Below are 17171 nucleotides of genomic sequence, written 5' to 3'. Positions count from 1 at the left end.
GAAATCCCACACCCAGAGGATCCATAGGTCCGCATTCTTCAGAGTTTTCTGCTCAGCACAAGAGAGGAAGTCTACAATCACTTCTAGAAATGAATCACAAAAAAAAAAAAAACCTTAGCTTTCAGCTTCCAGCCAGTTGCTAATAAAGATCTGAGTATCTAAATCCAAGATATTAACCTTTGCCAACCATCTGGGGGGGAAAAAAATCCCTAAACTAGTAGATAAAGCAAATTTTATAGAAATCATACAAGTCACACCTTAGTTACTTCTGTTTAAGTACCAATAAAATTTATTTGGTTGACATCATGCCAAGGTGCCCTTTTGACCTCAAATTTAATCAGAAACAAAATTCATAGAAGAATTCATGAAAAAAGATTAGCAAAAACACTAAAGTAAGAGAAATATTTCCAATTTCCCATAATGGCCAGTGTTAGAGAAGGAAACATGCTTGCTGGGAAACTGTCAAAATGATCATAAAAAATATAAATAATGAGGATAATAACTGGCCTAAGGTGCAAGACATCCAAAGGTATGTTTTAGCTTACGTGTTAAAAAATAAAATGCGGCCGGGCGTGGTGGCTCAAGCCTGTAATCCCAGCACTTTGGGAGGCCGAGACGGGCGGATCACGAGGTCAGGAGATCGAGACCATCCTGGCTGACACGGTGAAACCCCGTCTCTACTAAAAAAATACAAAAAACTAGCCGGGCGAGGTGGCGGGCGCCTGTAGTCCCAGCTACTCGGGAGGCTGAGGCAGGAGAATGGCGTAAACCCGGGAGGCGGAGCTTGCAGTGAGCTGAGATCCGGCCACTGCACTCCAGCCCCCGTGACAGAGCGAGACTCCGTCTCAAAAAAAAAATAAAAAAATAAAAATAAAAAAAATAAAAATAAAAATAAAAAAATAAAAAAAATAAAATGCTTGCTGGAATAATCAACTTTGTTCATTCTTTACAATTCCCATACTAACACCCCCTAAATCAATGAAATACAAGCTATAAGAAAAAAATATTAAAATCAGTACATGAAACAAATGAGCTCATTAGCCCAAAGGCAATGATTATTCAGGGCAAACCAGAGGGATCTGGATACTCTCAAGACATTTATCAGTCACTCAAACACAGTCATACAGAAGATGGTGATTCTGATGCTTATTGTATCAACCTCATAAAATTCTTGAAAACTCACTTCCTGAAACAAGTGCAAAGTTGTGCAATTCTGCTACTACACATTTCTGGTATGGTACATCTTTCTTGAATCTGTCCCACCCCTCCTTTCTAATTCTTACTAATTTGGGAATCTGAAGACCTTAGATATGCATATATTAGAAAACAAAGCAAATGTAACAAAATCCAAATGATGTTGACATACATTTGGTTTCAAGCTACAAGGCCATTCAATTAGTCTGGAGGAGACATTAATTAACAACAGCTCATCCTTAGATTTAACTGGAGGGGGATTACACTGGAGTTTACAACACTGCTCACCTTTAGGACAGAAGCTAAGCTGGTCATGTGCTCATTGAGGGCACCCTCAGATTCCTTGTAGGTCAAGCAAGTGAACTGGTACTCCTCGGGATCAAAGGCATCAGCCCCCTGCTGCTCCACATCGCTGGCTACTCCCACGTAATAGTCCTCTATGTCCCCAGGGTCTTCATCCTCTTCTTCTTCTTCCTCTTCCTCACAATTTGGGTCATAGTCCTCTTCATTGCTGTCAGACCCCTGGCTATTCATGTCCACTGACATCTTAGCATCCAGCCAAGTTGCAGATCAGGAAAGCAGTTGCTTTTTCCCCCTCCCCCCAAAACTACCGATTTCTCAAATGCATTAGTATTTTTGTCTTCTAAGGGAGGAAAAAAAAAAAAAAGTGTTACTTTTTCCCCACGACAAGTAGTAACAGAAACAGTTCAAGAATCAAAATGGGACAGTCCTGGCCCTAATCTCACTATAGCTTATTCCAACTCTGGTATCACATGGGGAATCTCACCATCATCCCCCTGGCCCAGGCCTATCAAAGGGAAATCCTTCCCTGGAGAGATAGAAGCAGCTGATAAACGGTAACTTCACATGAAAGGCCTGGCATGACAGGGCAAGGCCATCTGCTCCATGTCAGAAAGTCAAATTCCAATGAACTTGTTATTCTTCCCAAAGTCCTTAAGGGAGAAGCACATCCCCATAGCTGGCCGCCCAGAGGGGAGGCGACATAAAGGTTTAACTACCAAAGTTTAAAATTTTGCTTATCATGCCTCCATTAGTATTGATACAGACAGTACATAAATAGGAACACTTCCCACTATAATATGTAGAAAAAGAAGACCACTGTTTCACAGACATTACTCTTAGGTGTCTGAAAGACAGGTGCATAGTTGGTAAAGAAAGAAAAACAACAACAAAAAAAAACACATAGGTCTTCAACATCCTCCTCTACTCTGCAAAGCTGACTGAATTTTCAGGTTTAAAGAGTTCTACTGGCCGGGTGTGGTGGCTCATGCCTGTAATCCCAGCAATGTGGAAGGCCGAGGCGGGTGGATCACTTGAGGTCAGGAGTTCAAGACCAGCCTGGCCAACATGGCGAAACCCCATCTCTATTAAAAATACAAAATTAGCCAGGCGTGGTGGCATGCACTTGTAATCCCAGCTACTTGGGAAGCTGAGGCAGGAGAATCACTTGAACCGGGAGGCAGAGTTTATAGTGAGCCAAGATTGCACCACTGCACTCCAGCCTGGATGACAAGAGTGAAACTCCATCGGCCAGGTGTGGTGGCTCATGCCTGTAATCCCAGCACTTTGAGAGGCCGAGATGGGTGGATCACTGAGGTCAGGAGTTCGAGACCAGCCTGGCCAACATGGTGAAACCCTGTCTCCACTAAAAATACAAAAAAATTAAGCGGACATGGTGACAGGCACCTGTAACCCCAGCTACTAGGGAGGCTAAGGCAGGAGAAACGCTTGAACCCAGGAAGCGGAGGTTACAGTGAGCTGAGATTGCACCACTGCACTCCAGCCTGGGCAATAAAAGCGAAACTCCATCACACACACACACACACACACACACACACACACACAAAACAGGGAAACTCCATCTCAAAAAAGAAAAGCCGCAGACAGTAAAATGTTACTCAATTACATATAAACGAAAAGAGAATACTAGTTGAGAAAGCGAAACAGTCACAAATCCTAACTTCAACTCACAGAAGATTGTGGCAAACACCCATTAACTTTTCTACACAACTACTATCTCATCTGATGAGCTGCAAGGAACAATATCAACTAGTGATTTAAATCTAAAACTAGGCCAGGTGCGGTGGCTCACGCCTGTAATCCCAGCACTTTCGGAAGCCGAGGCGGGCAGATCACGAGGTCAGGAGATCAAAGAGCATCCTGGCCAACGTGGTGAAACCCCATCTCTACTAAAAATACAAAAATTAGCTATACATGGTGACACGTGCATGCAATCCCCAGCTACTTGGGAGGCTGAGGCAGGAGAATCACTTGAACTAGGGAGTTGGAGATTGCAGTGAGCCGAGATCCTGCCAACTGTACTGCAGCCTGGCAACAGAGCGAGACTCCATCTCAAAAAACAAAAAAAATCTAAAACTAATAGAACCTTAAAGTCCAAGAGCATTTGGATTTAATAGTATGTAAACAATTTATTTAAACAAATCTTGATTAAATACAAAAGCAAATATAAAGTCTACTTGAAGTAGGTAATCTGTCCGAAAAAAAACAACGAACCATAATCTAAAACAAAGACTGAGGGCCAGGTGTGGTGGCTCACAAGTATAATCTCAGAATTTTGGGAGGCTGAGATGAGAGGATCCCTTGAGGCCAGGAGGTCAAGACCACCCTGAACAACCTAATGAGACCATGTCTCAAAACACATTAAAAAAAAACAATCCCAGCACTTTGGGAGACCGAGATGGCCAGATCACCTGAGGCTAGGAGATTGAGACCAGCCTAGCCAACATGGTGAAATCTCATCTCTACTAAAAGTACAAAAATTAGGCTGGGCACGGTGGCTTATGCCTGTAATGCCAGCACTTTGGGAGGCCGAGGCAGGCAGATCACGAGGTCAGGAAATCGAGACCATCCTGGCTAACACGTGAAACTCCTGTCTCTACTAAAAATACAAAAATTAGCTGGGCATGGTGGCATGCGCCTGTAATCCCAGCTACTCAGGAGGCTGAGGCAGGAGAACTGCTTGAACTTGGGAGGTGGAGGTTGCAGTGAGCTGAGATTGCACCACTGCACTCCAGCCTGGGCAACAGAGCGAGACTCAATCTGAAAAAATAAAAAAATAAAAAATAAATTAGCTGGGCACGGTGGTGCACACTTGCAATCCCAGCTACTTGGGAGACTGAGGCAGGAGAATCACTTGAACCAGGGAGGCGGAGGTTGCAGTGAACCAAGATCATGCCACTGCACTCCAGCCTGAGCAACAGAGTGAGACACTGTCGCAAAAAAAAATAAAATAAACAAATAAATAAAATAAAATAAAATAAGACAGGCATAGTGGTCATGCGTCTGTAGTCTTGGCTACATGGAAGAACTGCTTGGGCCTGGAAGGTCAAGGCTGCAGTGAGATCATTCCACTGCACTCCAACCTAGGCAACAGAGAGAGATTCTGTCTCCAAAAATAGTAATAATAATTCAAGTAAATGCTCTTCTACTTTAAAAAAAAAAAAAAGGGCCCACGTACAGTGGCTCACATCTGTATCAGTGGCTCACATCTGTATTATAATGCCCACACTTAGGGAGACTGAGGCTGGAGGATCATTCAAAACCAGGAGTTCCAAACCAGCCTGGGCAACATAGCAAGACCCATGTCTACCAAAAGGAAAAAGAATTTGTAACCAGTCTAAAACACTATGGAGTCCTGAGATATGGTATCACTCTGACACCCAGTCTGGGATATAAAAACATGATCATGGCCCACTGTAGCTTCCAACTCATGGGCTCAAGAGATCCTCCTGCCTCAGCCCCCTGAGTAGCTGGGACTACAGGCATATGCCACGCCCATACATAATTTTATTTTTTGTAGAAACGGTTTTACTACGTTACTCAGGCTGGTTTCAAACTCCTGGCCTCAAGCGATCCTCCTGCCTTGGCCTTACAAAACGCTGGGATTACAAGCAAGAGCCACTGTGCCCAGCATAGAGTCACATTTTTATGTAATAAAAATATCGGCCAGGCATGGTGGCTCACACTTGTAATCCCAGCACTTTGGGAGGCTGAGGCGGGCGGATTACCTAAGGTCAGGGGTTTGAGGCCAGTCTGACCAACATGGAGAAACCCAGTCTCCACCAAAAACACAAAATTAGCTGGGCATCGTAGCACATGCCTGTAATCCCAGCTACTCAGGAGGCAGAGGCAGAAGAACTGCTTGAACCCCAGAGGTGGAGGCTGCAGTGAGCCAAGATTGCATCATTACACTCCCGCCTGGGCAACACGAAGGAAACTCCAATTAAAAAAAAAAAAAAATCAGTATATCTAAGTTGATATGTTAACTATAAATGCTCCCATTTCTAAAAATTAAAAAAAAAAAAACAACGGCCCCATTAATTATGGGGCAATAAAAATAATGTTTGCAGTCTGACCTTTTTTTTTTTTTTTTTTGAGAAGAAGTCTCGCTCTGTCACCCAGGCTGGAGTGCAGTGGCACAATCTCAGCTCACTGCAACCTCTGCTTTCCGGGTTCAAGCAATTCTCCTGCCTCAGTCTCCGAGTAGCTGGACCTACAGGTGCACGCCACAACGCCCAGCTAATTTTTTTTGTATTTTTATTAGAGATGGGGTTTCACCATGTTGGTCAGGCTGGTCTAGAACTCCTGACCTCATGATCCACCCGCCTCAGCTTCCCAAAGTGCTGGGGTTACAGGCATGAGCCACCATGCCCAGCCAGCAGTTTGACTTTTAACAAACTCTTCTGCATGGTAGAGCCATATAATCACAACTAAACTATGGTGTTTTTTCTTTAGGAGAAAAAGTTAATCTTTAAATTAAAGATACCTGTAATTCTTGGCGATCTCTCAGGCAGATGTCACCCAAGTATTCTACGTAATATGACTTCCATCTAAAATGAAAAGAATTACATTTTTAAAACTGGCATACTGCTTTTGTAAGTTTTTTTTTTTTTTTGAGGCGGAGTCTCGCTCTGTAGCCCAGGCTGGAGTGCAGTGGCCGGATCTCAGCTCACTGCAAGCTCCGCCTCCCAGGTTTACGCCATTCTCCTGCCTCAGCCTCCCGAGTAGCTGGGACTACAGGCGCCCGCCACCTTGCCCGGCTAGTTTTTTGTATTTTTTAGTAGAGACGGGGTTTCACGGTGTTCGCCAGGATGGTCTCGATCTCCTGACCTCGTGATCCACCCGTCTCGGCCTCCCAAAGTGCTGGGATTACAGGCTTGAGCCACCGCGCCCGGCCGCAAAGGTATTTTAAAGGACAAGTAACAAGGGACAGTAACTATTAAATTAATTATCTTCTTTTAAGTGCCAACAAAAATCCATGTCATAATTACACTAACAAGAGTTACATGACCTTCTAAAAAAAGTAAGTATTCAGCTAGGCATGGTGGCTCATGCCTGTAATCCCAGCATGTTGGGAGGCCAAGGCAGGTGGATCACCGGAGGTCAAGAGTTCAAGACCAGCCTGGCCAACATGGCGAAACCCCATCTCTACTAAAAATACGAAAATTAGCTGGGCATGGTGGCGGGCACCTGTAATCCCAGCTACTCGGAAGGCTGAGGCAGGAGAATCACTCGAACCAGGGAGGCAGAGGTTGCAGTGAGGTGAGACTGCGCCACTGTACTCCAGTCTGGGTGACAAGAGACTTCGTCTCAAAAAAAAAAAAAAAAAAGGCCGGGCGCGGTGGCTCACGCCTGTAATCCCAGCACTTTGGGAGGCCGAGGCGGGCGGATCACAAGGTCAGGAGATCGAGACCACGGTGAAACCCCGTCTCTACTAAAAATACAAAAAATTAGCCGGGCGCGGTTGTGGACGCCTGTAGTCCCAGCTACTCGGGAGGCTGAGGCAGGAGAATGCCGTGAACCCAGGAGGCGGAGCTTGCAGTGAGCCGAGATCGCGCCACTGCACTCCAGCCTGGGCGACAGAGCGAGACTCCGCCTCAAAAAAAAAAAAAAAAGTATTCTAAGTAAACAGGGAGGAATAATTTAACCTCAATTCTCTCTCTCAGTTTGGAAGACTGTTTATTTTTTCTTTTGAGACAGGGTCTCCCCTCTGTCACCCAGGTTGGAGTGCAGTGTTGCAATCTCAGCTCACTGTAACCTCCACCTCACCCAGCTGAAAGGCCGCTTCTTCACTCCAATACTTCTGTCCTTCAGATTCTCTACAGCAACTACCACAATTTCAATCCTAAATGTTATGTAGATGTTGACAAAGCAAATTGTAACTGACTTAAAATTGAATTTTTGCTATAAAATCACCACCACTGTGGTAATCTAACACAGAATAATGCTAATATTTCAGATCTCACTTTACTTATGCTGTTGTGGCTCATTTATGTCACATTACTCATAAATGTTGTGGTGGTACATGCTTGTAGTCCCAGCTACTTGGGAGGCTGAGGTGGGAGGATCTTGAGCACAGGAGGCTGAGGCTGCAGTGAGCCAAGATCACGCCACTGCACTTCAGTCTAGGCAACAGAGTGAGACCCTGTCTTCAAAAACAAAAAAAGTTCCAGTACCAGGTGTGGTGGCTCACGCCAGTAATTCCAGCACTTTGGTTTGGGAGGCCAAGGTGGGTAGATGGCTTTAGCTCAGGAGTTCAAGACCAGGCTGGGCAACATGGTGAAACCCCACCGTTACAAAAAACACAGAAATTAGCCAGGAATGGTGGCGCATACCTGCAATTCCAGCTACTCGGGAGGCTAAGGCAGGAGAATTGCTTGATCTGGGAGATGGAGATTGCAGTGAACCAAAACTGTGCCACTGCACTCCAGCCTGGGCAACAGAGCGAGACTCCGCGTCAAAAAAAAAAAAAAAAAAGAAATTGCCCACAGGCTTCTTACCAACCAAATATTTAGGTGGGGAAAACTCCACACTCCCTCAAAAAAAAAAAAAAGAACACCATTTCATACTAAGTGTTCTAGGTACAGATTTAAATGAAAATTTAATTTTCGGCCGGGCGCGGTGGCTCAAGCCTGTAATCCCAGCACTTTGGGAGGCCGAGACGGGTGGATCACGAGGTCAGGAGATCGAGACCATCCTGGCTAACACAGTGAAACCCCGTCTCTACTAAACCCCGTCTCTACTAGCCGGGCGAGGTGGCGGGCGCCTGTAGTCCCAGCTACTCGGGAGGCTGAGGCAGGAGAATGGCGTAAACCCGGGAGACGGAGCTTGCAGTGAGCCGAGATCCGGCCACTGCACTCCAGCCTGGGCGACAGAGCGAGACTCCGTCTCCAGAAAAAAAAAAAAAAAAAAAAGAAAATTTAATTTTTAATCATCTCAAAGTTAAATATCCAAATTCTACTTGAAAAAGTGGGCCGGGCACAGTGGTTCACACCTGTGATCCCAGCACTTTGGGAAGCTGAGGTGGGCAGATCACAAGGGCAGGAGTTGGAGACCAGACTGACCAACACGATGAAATCCTGTTTCTACTAAAAATACAAAAATTAGCCTGGCATGGTAGCGTGCGCCTGTAGTCCCAGCTACTCAGGAGGCTGAGGCAGGAGAACCGCTTGAACCCAGAAGGTGGAGGTTGCAGTGAGCCGAGATCGCACCACTGCACTCCAGCCTGGGCGACAGAGCAAGACTCCGTCTAAAAATAAAAAATAAAAAATAAATAAATAAAAAAATAAAAAGTGATCTTGTCCCGACAGTACTTTTTTTTTTTTTGGAGACAGAGTCTTGCTCTGTTGCACAGGCTGGAGTGCAATGGCACAATCTCGGCTCACTGCAAGCTCCACCTCCCGGGTTCACATCATTCTCCTGCCTCAGCCTCCCAAGTAGCTGGGACAACAGGCACCCACCACCACGCCCGACTAATTTTTTGTATTTTTAGTAGAGATGGGGTTTCACTGTGTTAGCCAGGATGGTCTCGATCTCCTGACCTCGTGATCCACCCACCTTGGCCTCCCAAAGTGTTGGGATGACAGGCGTGTATCACCGCGCCTGGCCAACAGTATGTATTTCTTTAGTAACATAACTGACAGTAACATTTTTATTTCCTTTGAAACTTAAATATTATCCCTACATCCCAGACAGAAATGGCATAATAGACATTATTTTTGGAGTTCAAGACCAACCTGGGCAACACTGCCAAATGCTGTCTCTACCAAAAAGTCTTAAAAATTAGTAGGGCATGGCCGGGCGCGGTGGCTCAAGCCTGTAATCCCAGCACTTTGGGAGGCCGAGACGGGCGGATCACGAGGTCAGGAGATCGAGACCATCCTGGCTAATACGGTAAAACCCCGTCTCTACTAAAAAAATACAAAAAACTAGCCGGGCGAGGTGGCGGGCACCTGTAGTCCCAGCTACTCGGGAGGCTGAGGCAGGTGAATGGCGTAAACCCGGGAGGCGGAGCTTGAAGTGAGCTGAGATCCGGCCACTGCACTCCAGCCTGGGCGATAGAGCAAGACTCCGTCTCAAAAACAAAACAAAGCAAAACAAAGCAAAACAAAAAAAATTAGTAGGGCATGGTGGCACATGCCTGTAGTCCTAGCTGCTCAGGAAGTTGAGAGAGGAGGATTATTTGAGTCCAGGAGATTGCAGTGAGCCATGATCATGCCACTGCCCTCCAACGAGCCAGGTAACAGAGTGAGGCCCTGTTTCTTAAAAAAAAATTTTAAGGGTCAGGTACAGTGGCTCAGGCCTATAATCTCAGCACTTTAGGAGGTCAAAGCGGGAAGATCGCTTGAGCCCAGCAGTTCAAGACCAGCTTAGGCAACCTATTAAGATTCCCGTATCCACAACAAATTTAAAAAATTAGTCAGGTATGGTGGTACATGCCTGTGGTCGCAGCCACTTGGGAGGCTAAGAAAGGAGGATCACCTGAGCCCAGAAAGTCCGGGCCGCAGTTAGCTGTGATCGCCGCCACTGCACTCCAGTCTGGTGACAGCAACTTTGTCCCGCCCACCAAAAAAAAAAAAAAAAAAAAAAAAAAATTCCTCCAGAGCCAAAGTCACATGTTCAGGGGACCTGACAACCATCCTGGGCTTGCTGACCACGCACAGAACACGTAAGTTTTAGTGAGTCTGATGACGTTTACTCCAGATATGATCACTAGCGCTGAATGGTCATTCCTAACTACACCTCCGAAGAAAAACTACTTGGCACAAAACTAGAAATCAGCAATTTCGTTTCAAAATCCTACACTCTATATCTGTCTTTTCTAATACGGTGACCACAAGGCACATGCGGTTATTTAAATTTAATTACACTGAAAAATTAAGTAAAATTTAAAATTTAGTTTCTCAGGTGCATTAGCCTACAGATCAAATGCTTAACGGCCACGTGTGGCTAATAGCTATCATGTTGAACAGCAAAGGTATAGAAATGTCGCTATGACAGAAAGTTCTATGGGACTGGGCAATGAACAGTACGAAGGCGAAGTCATCCAAGAACGCGGCTGCCCAAGCAGCTTCAGGCGAGGCGGCGACACAGTTCCGGGGCCGCACATCCCGAGGGGCCGCGGGCCCCGGGATATTCGCGCGGACGCGGAGCCCACGAGCTGGGGATACCCTCCACAGGCGGGCGTTAAACCGCGCGGGCAGCGCTGCGAGAGCTCCCAAACAGGACTCGAGCGGGGAGCCCCGAGGCCGTGCGTTTCCCCGCCGCGCCAGACAGGGAGGGCCTAGATGTGCCGGCGCTGGTTGGTCAGAGGCGGTGGCCTCTGACCTTTCCGCGAGCTGAGAAGACGGCGGGAGGAAAAAAGGCAGAGACAACGCTGGGCGCCCGGCGGTCCCTCCGCTGACGGCGGGTAATGCTCGGACAGCGAACCGGCGGTGGGGGGTGCCCGGGCCTCCCGGGCGACGGCGAAGGCGGAGTCCCGGCCCGGCCGGGGAGGCTGGCTGAGAGGCCCCCCCAGCTGCCCGCCAAAGTAAACAAGGCCGCGACTTGCGCTGCGCACTTACCGGGAGCTGCGGCCTCGCGGCCGCTGAGCCCGGACGAGCCAGACCGGGTCAGGCCGGGCCAGAGGGACTGGATTGGGGAGAAGCGGCGGCAGAGGCGGCGGGCCGACGCCGGTCAAGCCCGTGCTGCTTCCTCCAGAAGAGTCGTCCCCGCAGCTCCGGAAGTACTTGGCGCCGTTGCGTCACTTCCGGATCGGGGTCGACCCACGGTCGCTCAGGTCGCGACTGGCTCCTGGTTAGAGGGCCTCTTTAGCGCCGCCTCCTTGCAATTTAGCGCTCTGACCCATAGTCTGACTAGGGTACGGCAGGTGCCGACCGCGTCTGGAGCCACCTTTCGCCTACCAGCGTCTCCCGTTGAGATGTTCTTAACCAACGCGTTTCTCACCGCCTTGTCATTTCACTGTGTACTCCGGGATCGGGCACGGAGAAGACATCCTGGCGTCGGTGGAATGTCTAAAGAACCATTGTTTCCCGGCCGCTATCTGGTCTGAGGGGAGCTGGGCCGGGAATTTCTGCCTACACCCCAAGGCGGTCGCCGGGTGGCCCCAGAGCTGCAACCATACCACGCTTTCGCTTCCCCCGCCGCGGCCTCGTTCGCCGCCCAGTTCGACTTACCGTCACCGTGCAAGGTTGCATCTTAACTGCCTTGCTTGCAGTTTCTTTTCACACTATAGGAGTTGTCATCATGACTTCCAGTTACCTTCTGGGACCGGTTCTCAAATGGTGTGGCTAGAACTCAGATTGTTGCTGCACCACAGTGGAAATGCCAATGTGAAGCCGCTGATGTTAGGAAGGCTCCAGGGTGTGCAATTCCATAGACAACAAATCAAATCATTTCCAACCATACTGGACTCGCGTATATACGCATTTAAGACACCTGTGCTGGCCGGTCGCTGTGGCTTATGCCTGCATTCCCTGCATTTTGGGAAGCCAAGGTGGGAGGATCGCTTGAGCCCAAGAATTTGATGTAGTGAGACCCCTCCTTCTTTCTATAAAAAACAAAAACAAAAAAACTAAAAATTAGCTGGGCGAGGTGGCACACGCCTGTGCGTCCCAGCTACTCAGGGGGCTGAGGTGATATAGGATTGCTTGAGCCGAGGAGGTCGAGGCTGCAGTGCGCCGAGATTGCACAACTGCAGTCCAGCATCGGTGATAATGGACCCTGTCACAAAGCAACAATAACAAACCATACAATGTAGAAAGCCATTAAAAATCATGCCGGGTGGCCGGGCGCAGTAGCTCACGCCTGTAATCCCAGCACTTTGGGAGGCCGAAGAGGACAGATCACGAGGTCAGGAGTTCGAGACTAGCCACACCAGCATGGTGAAACCCCGGCTTTACTAAAAATACAAAAAATTAGCCGGCATGATGGCAGGCGCCTGTAGTCCCAGCTACTTGGGAGGCTTAGGCAGGACAATTGCTTGAACTCGGCAGGCGGAGGTTGCAGTGAGCCGAGATCGCGCCACTGCACTCCAACCCGGGCGACAGAGTTTAAGACTCCGTCTCAAAAAAAAAAAAAAAAAAAAGGATTCCGGGTGGACTGCTCTGCCTGTGGAGTAGCAATTCCTTTTTTTTTTTTTTTGAGGCGGAGTCTTGCTCTGTCGCCCAGGCTGGAGTGCAGTGAGAGAGCCGCTATTTCAGCTCACTGCAACCTCCGCCTCCCGGGTTCAAGTGATTTTCCTGCCTCAGTCTGCCAAGTAGCTGGGACTACAGGCGCGCACCACCGCGCCCAGCTAATTTTTTCTTTTTCTTTTTTTTTTTTTTTTTTTTTGAGACCGAGTCTCGCTCTCTCGCTGAGGCTGGAGTGCAGTGGCGCCATCTCGGCTCACTGCAAGCTCCGCCTCCCGAATTCACGCCATTCTCCTGCCTCAGCCTCCCCAGTAGCTGGGACTACAGGCGCCCGCCACTACGGCCGGCTAATTTTTTTGTGTATTTTTAGTACAGACGGGATTTCACTGTGTTAACCCGGATGGTAATTTTTGTATATTTAGTAGAGACAGGGTTTTACCATGTTGACCAGGATGGTCTGGATCTCTCGACCCCGTGATCCGCCCTCCTCGGCTTCCCAAAGTGCTGGGATTACAGGCGTGAGCCACCGCTCCTGGCCTCCTTTGTTTATTTACTTCTTTAATAAACTTGCTTTCACTTTACCAAAAAAAAAATAAAATAAATCATACTGGGTGGTGGGGTATGGTGACTCAAGCCTGTAATCCCAGCACTTTGGGAAGGCAAGGTGAGAGGATCGCTTGAGCCCAGGAGTTGGAGACCAGCTTGGGAAACATAGTGAGATTCCATGTCTACAAAAAAAAAAAAAAAAACAAATGTTTTGGCCAGGCGTGGTGGCCCACGCCTGTAATCCCAGCACTTTGGGAGGCCGAGGCAGGTGAATCACTTGAGCCTGGGAGTTGGAGACCAGCCTGGGCAACACGGTGAAACCCCATCTCTACAAAAAATACAAGTTAGCTGGATGTGCTTATATACCTACTTAGGAGGCTGAGGTGGGAGGATCACTTAAGACTCAGGAGGTGGAAGCTGCAGTGAGCAAGGGATCCGGCCACTGCACTCCAGCCTAGGGGACAGAGCCTGAACCTGTCTTCAAAAAAAAGGGAAAAAAAAAAATGCCGTACTAAGGCACCTATTGACAAGGAAAGGTATTTGGGATATACTCAAGTGATAAAAATTGGATAGGGGCCAGGCGTGGTGGCTCACACTTGTAATCCCAACATTTTGGGAAGCAAAGGTGGGTGGATCACCTGAGGTCAAGAGTTCCAGACCAGCCTGACCAACATGGCAAAACCCTGTCTCTACTAAAAAATACAAAAATTAGCCGGGCATGGTGGTACGTGCCTGTCATTCCAAGTACTCAGGAGGCTGGGGCAGGAAGAATCACTTGAACCTCGGAGGTGGAGGTTACAGCGAGCCAAGATCGCACCACTGCACTCCAGTCTGGGCAACAGAGTAGCTCCATCTCAAAAAAGAAAAAATAATGGCGTGAACCCGGGAGGTGGAGCTTGCAGTGAGCCGAGATCGTGCCACTGCACTCCAGCCTGGGGGACAGAGCTAGACTCTGTCTCAAAAAAAAAAAAAAAAGGCCGGGCGCGGTGGCTCAAGCCTGTAATCCCAGCACTTTGGGAGGCCGAGACGGGCGGATCACGAGGTCAGGAGATCGAGACCATCCTGGCTAACACAGTGAAACCCCGTCTCTACTAAAAAATACAAAAAACTAGCCGGGCGAGGTGGTGGGCGCCTGTAGTCCCAGCTACTCGGGAGGCTGAGGCAGGAGAATGGCGTAAACCCGGAGGCAGAGCTTGCAGTGAGCCGAGATCCGGCCACTGCACTCTAGCCTGGGCGACAGAGCGAGACTCTGTCTCAAAAAAAAAAAAAAAAAAAAAAAAAACAAAGTCAACCATGGTGGTATACGCCTGTAATCCCAGCTACTTAGGAGGCTGAGGCAGGAGAATTGCTTGAACTCAGGAGGCAGAGGTTGCAGTGAGCTGAGATCGCTCCACTGCACTCTAGCCTGGGTGACAGAACGAGACTCTGTCTCAAAAAAATTTAAAAAAATAAATAAATAAATAAATTCAGTACATGTCTCTATTTGTAGCTATCCACATACACATTTACACAAAGCTTTTCATTAGTAACAGGCTATTGCAAATATCATTCTGCTGCTATTACTATCCCCATTTCACAAAGAAGTGATCAAACTAAAATTCTTTTTTTTTTTTTGAGACAGCATCTAGCTCTGTTGCCCAGGCTGGAGTGTAGTGGCACAATCATGGCTGACTGCAACCTTGACCTACCGGGTTCCAGCGATTCTCCTGCCTCAGCCTTCTACGTAGCTGGGATTACAGGCACTCACCACCATGCCTGGCTAATTTTTGTATTTTTAGTAGAGACGGGGATTCACCATGTTTGCCAGGCTGGTCTCGAGCTCCTGACCTAAAGTGATCCACCAACCTCTGCTTCCCAAAGTGCTGGGATTACAGGCGTGAGCCACCATGCCAGTCCAAGCTAAAATACTAACCCTAGCCATCTGAATCCAGAGCCTGCCCTTTCGACAGTGCTGTAACCCTTCTGAGTTTCTAACAGTATAAATGTATCGTTTTTGAGCAGTCTCCAATTGCAAGTCATCTGTTTCCAATTTTATTTTGTTTTGTTTTGAGATGGAGTCTCACTCTGTCAGCCAGGCTGGAGTGCTGTGGTGCAATCTCAGCTCACTGCAAGATCCGCCACCCGGGTTCAAGCAATTCTCCTGCCTCAGCCTCCTGAGTAGCTGGGACTACAGGTGCATGCCACCATGCCTGGCTAATTTTTGTATTTTTAGTAGAGACGGTGTTTCAGCATATTGGGCAGGCTGGTGTCAAACTTCTGACCTTGTGATCCACCCACCTCGGCCTCCCAGTGCTGGGATTACAGGTGTGAGCCACTGCGCCTGGCTATCTGTTTCCAATTTTTCACAATTATAAAGAGTGTTACAGTGAACACCCTTGGATGTAGTCCTTTTTTTTTTTGAGACAGAGTTTAGCTTTTGTTGCCCAGGCTGGAGTACAATGGCATGATCTCAGTTCACCACAACCTCTGCCTCCCGGGTTCAAGTGATTCTCCTGCTTCAACCTTCGGAGTACTGGGATTACAGGCATATGCCACCATGCCCAGCTAATTTTGTATTTTTAGTAGAGACAGGGTTTTTCCATGTTGGTCAGGCTGGTCTCAAACTCCCAACCTCAGGTGATCCACCCGCCTTGGCCTCCCAAAGTATTGTAATTACAGGTGTGAGCCACCGCGCCTGGCCCTCTTTTTTCTTTTGGGATGTAGTCTCCCTCTGTCACCCAGACTGGAGTGCAGTGGTGCAATCACTGCAGCCTCAATCTCCTTGGCTTAAGTGATTCTCCTGTCTCAGCCTCCCAAGTAGCTGGGACTATTATAAGCATGCACCATCATGTCTGGAGAATTTTTTTTAATAGATATGGGGTCCCATTATATTGCCCAGGCTCGTCTCAAACTGTTGGGCTCAAGCAATTCTTCTGCCTTGGCCCCTCAAAGTGGGATTATACGTGTGAGCCACAGCCTGTAGTTCTTTTTGCATAGTTGTGAACACGTTTTATATTTTATTTCTAGAAATGGAAATAAAGGAGTTGCTCAGTCAACTCCTATGCTCATTTTATATTGTAATAGATACTGTCAAATCACAATTTTTTTTTTTTTTTTTTTTTTTTTTTTTTTTTTTTTGAGACAGAGTCTCACCCTGTCGTCCAGGCTGGAGTACAGTGGCGTGATCTCGGCTCACTGCAAGCTCCACCTCCCGGGTTCACGCCATTCTCCTGCCTCAGCCTCCTGAGTAGCTGGGACTACAGGCGTCTGCCACCACGCCTGGCTAATTTTTTTTGTATTTGTAGTAGAGACAGGGTTTCACCTTGCTAGCTGGGATGGTCTCGATCTCCTGACTTTGTGATCTGCCCGCCTTGGCCTCCCAAAGTGCTGGGATTACAGGCGTGAGCCACCGCACCCAGCCGAAATCACATTTCTTAAATGCTTTGTTCTTTCAGACTGGTTAAAGGCTAGGCACCAAGTTGTTACATATGGTGAGTGAAGAGGACCACAATATCTGTGGTCAAGGAGCTTTGTTCTAATAGGAGATGCAGAAATTAGTAGAATAATTCAACAATAAGTATCAAATTACTACTATGAGTGCACTGGATGGAAATACAAGAAAAATAAAAATAAAAATTATCACCGTGAGCCGGGCGTGGTGGCTCACGCCTGTAATCCCAGCACCTTGGGAGGCTGAGGCAGGTGGATCACGAATTCAGGAGATCAAGACCATCCTGGTTAACACGGTGAAACCCCATCTCTACTAAAAATACAAAAAAAAATTTAGCCAGGTGTGGTGGCAGGCACCTGTAGTCCCGCGTCCGGCTAATTTTTTTTGTATTTTTAGTAGAGACGGGGTTTCACCATGGTCTCGATCTCCTGACCTTGTGATCCGCCCGCCTCGGCCTCCCAAAGTGCTGGGATTACAGGCGTGAGCCACCGTGCCCGGCGAGTGATATTGTTTCATCCTCCTGCTTGGATGCTAGTTTGACTGAGTATGAG

The 17171-nt window shown here is 47.8% G+C and overlaps 2 protein-coding genes across 10 annotated transcripts in view; one reads left to right on the top strand and one right to left on the bottom strand.

Annotated features, from left to right (window-relative positions):
- Positions 1–11818, bottom strand: part of LOC105480627 (ariadne RBR E3 ubiquitin protein ligase 2) — a 70215-nt gene extending 58397 nt beyond the window's left edge. For 3 of the 9 annotated variants that reach the window (XM_071091701.1, XM_071091703.1, XM_071091702.1), the window contains exons 1-2: positions 11079–11236; positions 6002–6065 (exon numbers count right to left, since the gene is read on the bottom strand). Coding sequence is in view for 3 of the 9 variants with exons in the window: in XM_071091695.1 (XP_070947796.1) it covers positions 1483–1740 (258 nt within the window). In the remaining 6 variants the exon portion in view is untranslated. Of the gene's footprint in view, positions 1–1482; positions 1838–6001; positions 6066–11078; positions 11237–11690 lie in introns of those variants that run through there. The other 6 variants (XM_071091700.1, XM_071091697.1, XM_071091695.1 and 3 more) reach the window with 5 other exon arrangements.
- Positions 10885–11808, top strand: LOC105480423 (ARIH2 opposite strand lncRNA). Its single transcript, XM_011739271.3, is given in 3 exon segments — positions 10885–11478; positions 11480–11534; positions 11536–11808. Coding segments are annotated over 3 exon segments (879 nt in total). The 5' UTR covers positions 10885–10927.
- Positions 11819–17171: the final 5353 nt, after the last annotated feature.

This window comes from Macaca nemestrina, chromosome 2 (assembly GCF_043159975.1).
Source record: "Macaca nemestrina isolate mMacNem1 chromosome 2, mMacNem.hap1, whole genome shotgun sequence".
Lineage (NCBI taxonomy): Eukaryota > Metazoa > Chordata > Mammalia > Primates > Cercopithecidae > Macaca > Macaca nemestrina.
The sequence above is the reverse complement of the archived record's forward strand: the minus strand, read 5'-3'. Positions and strand labels throughout refer to the sequence as shown.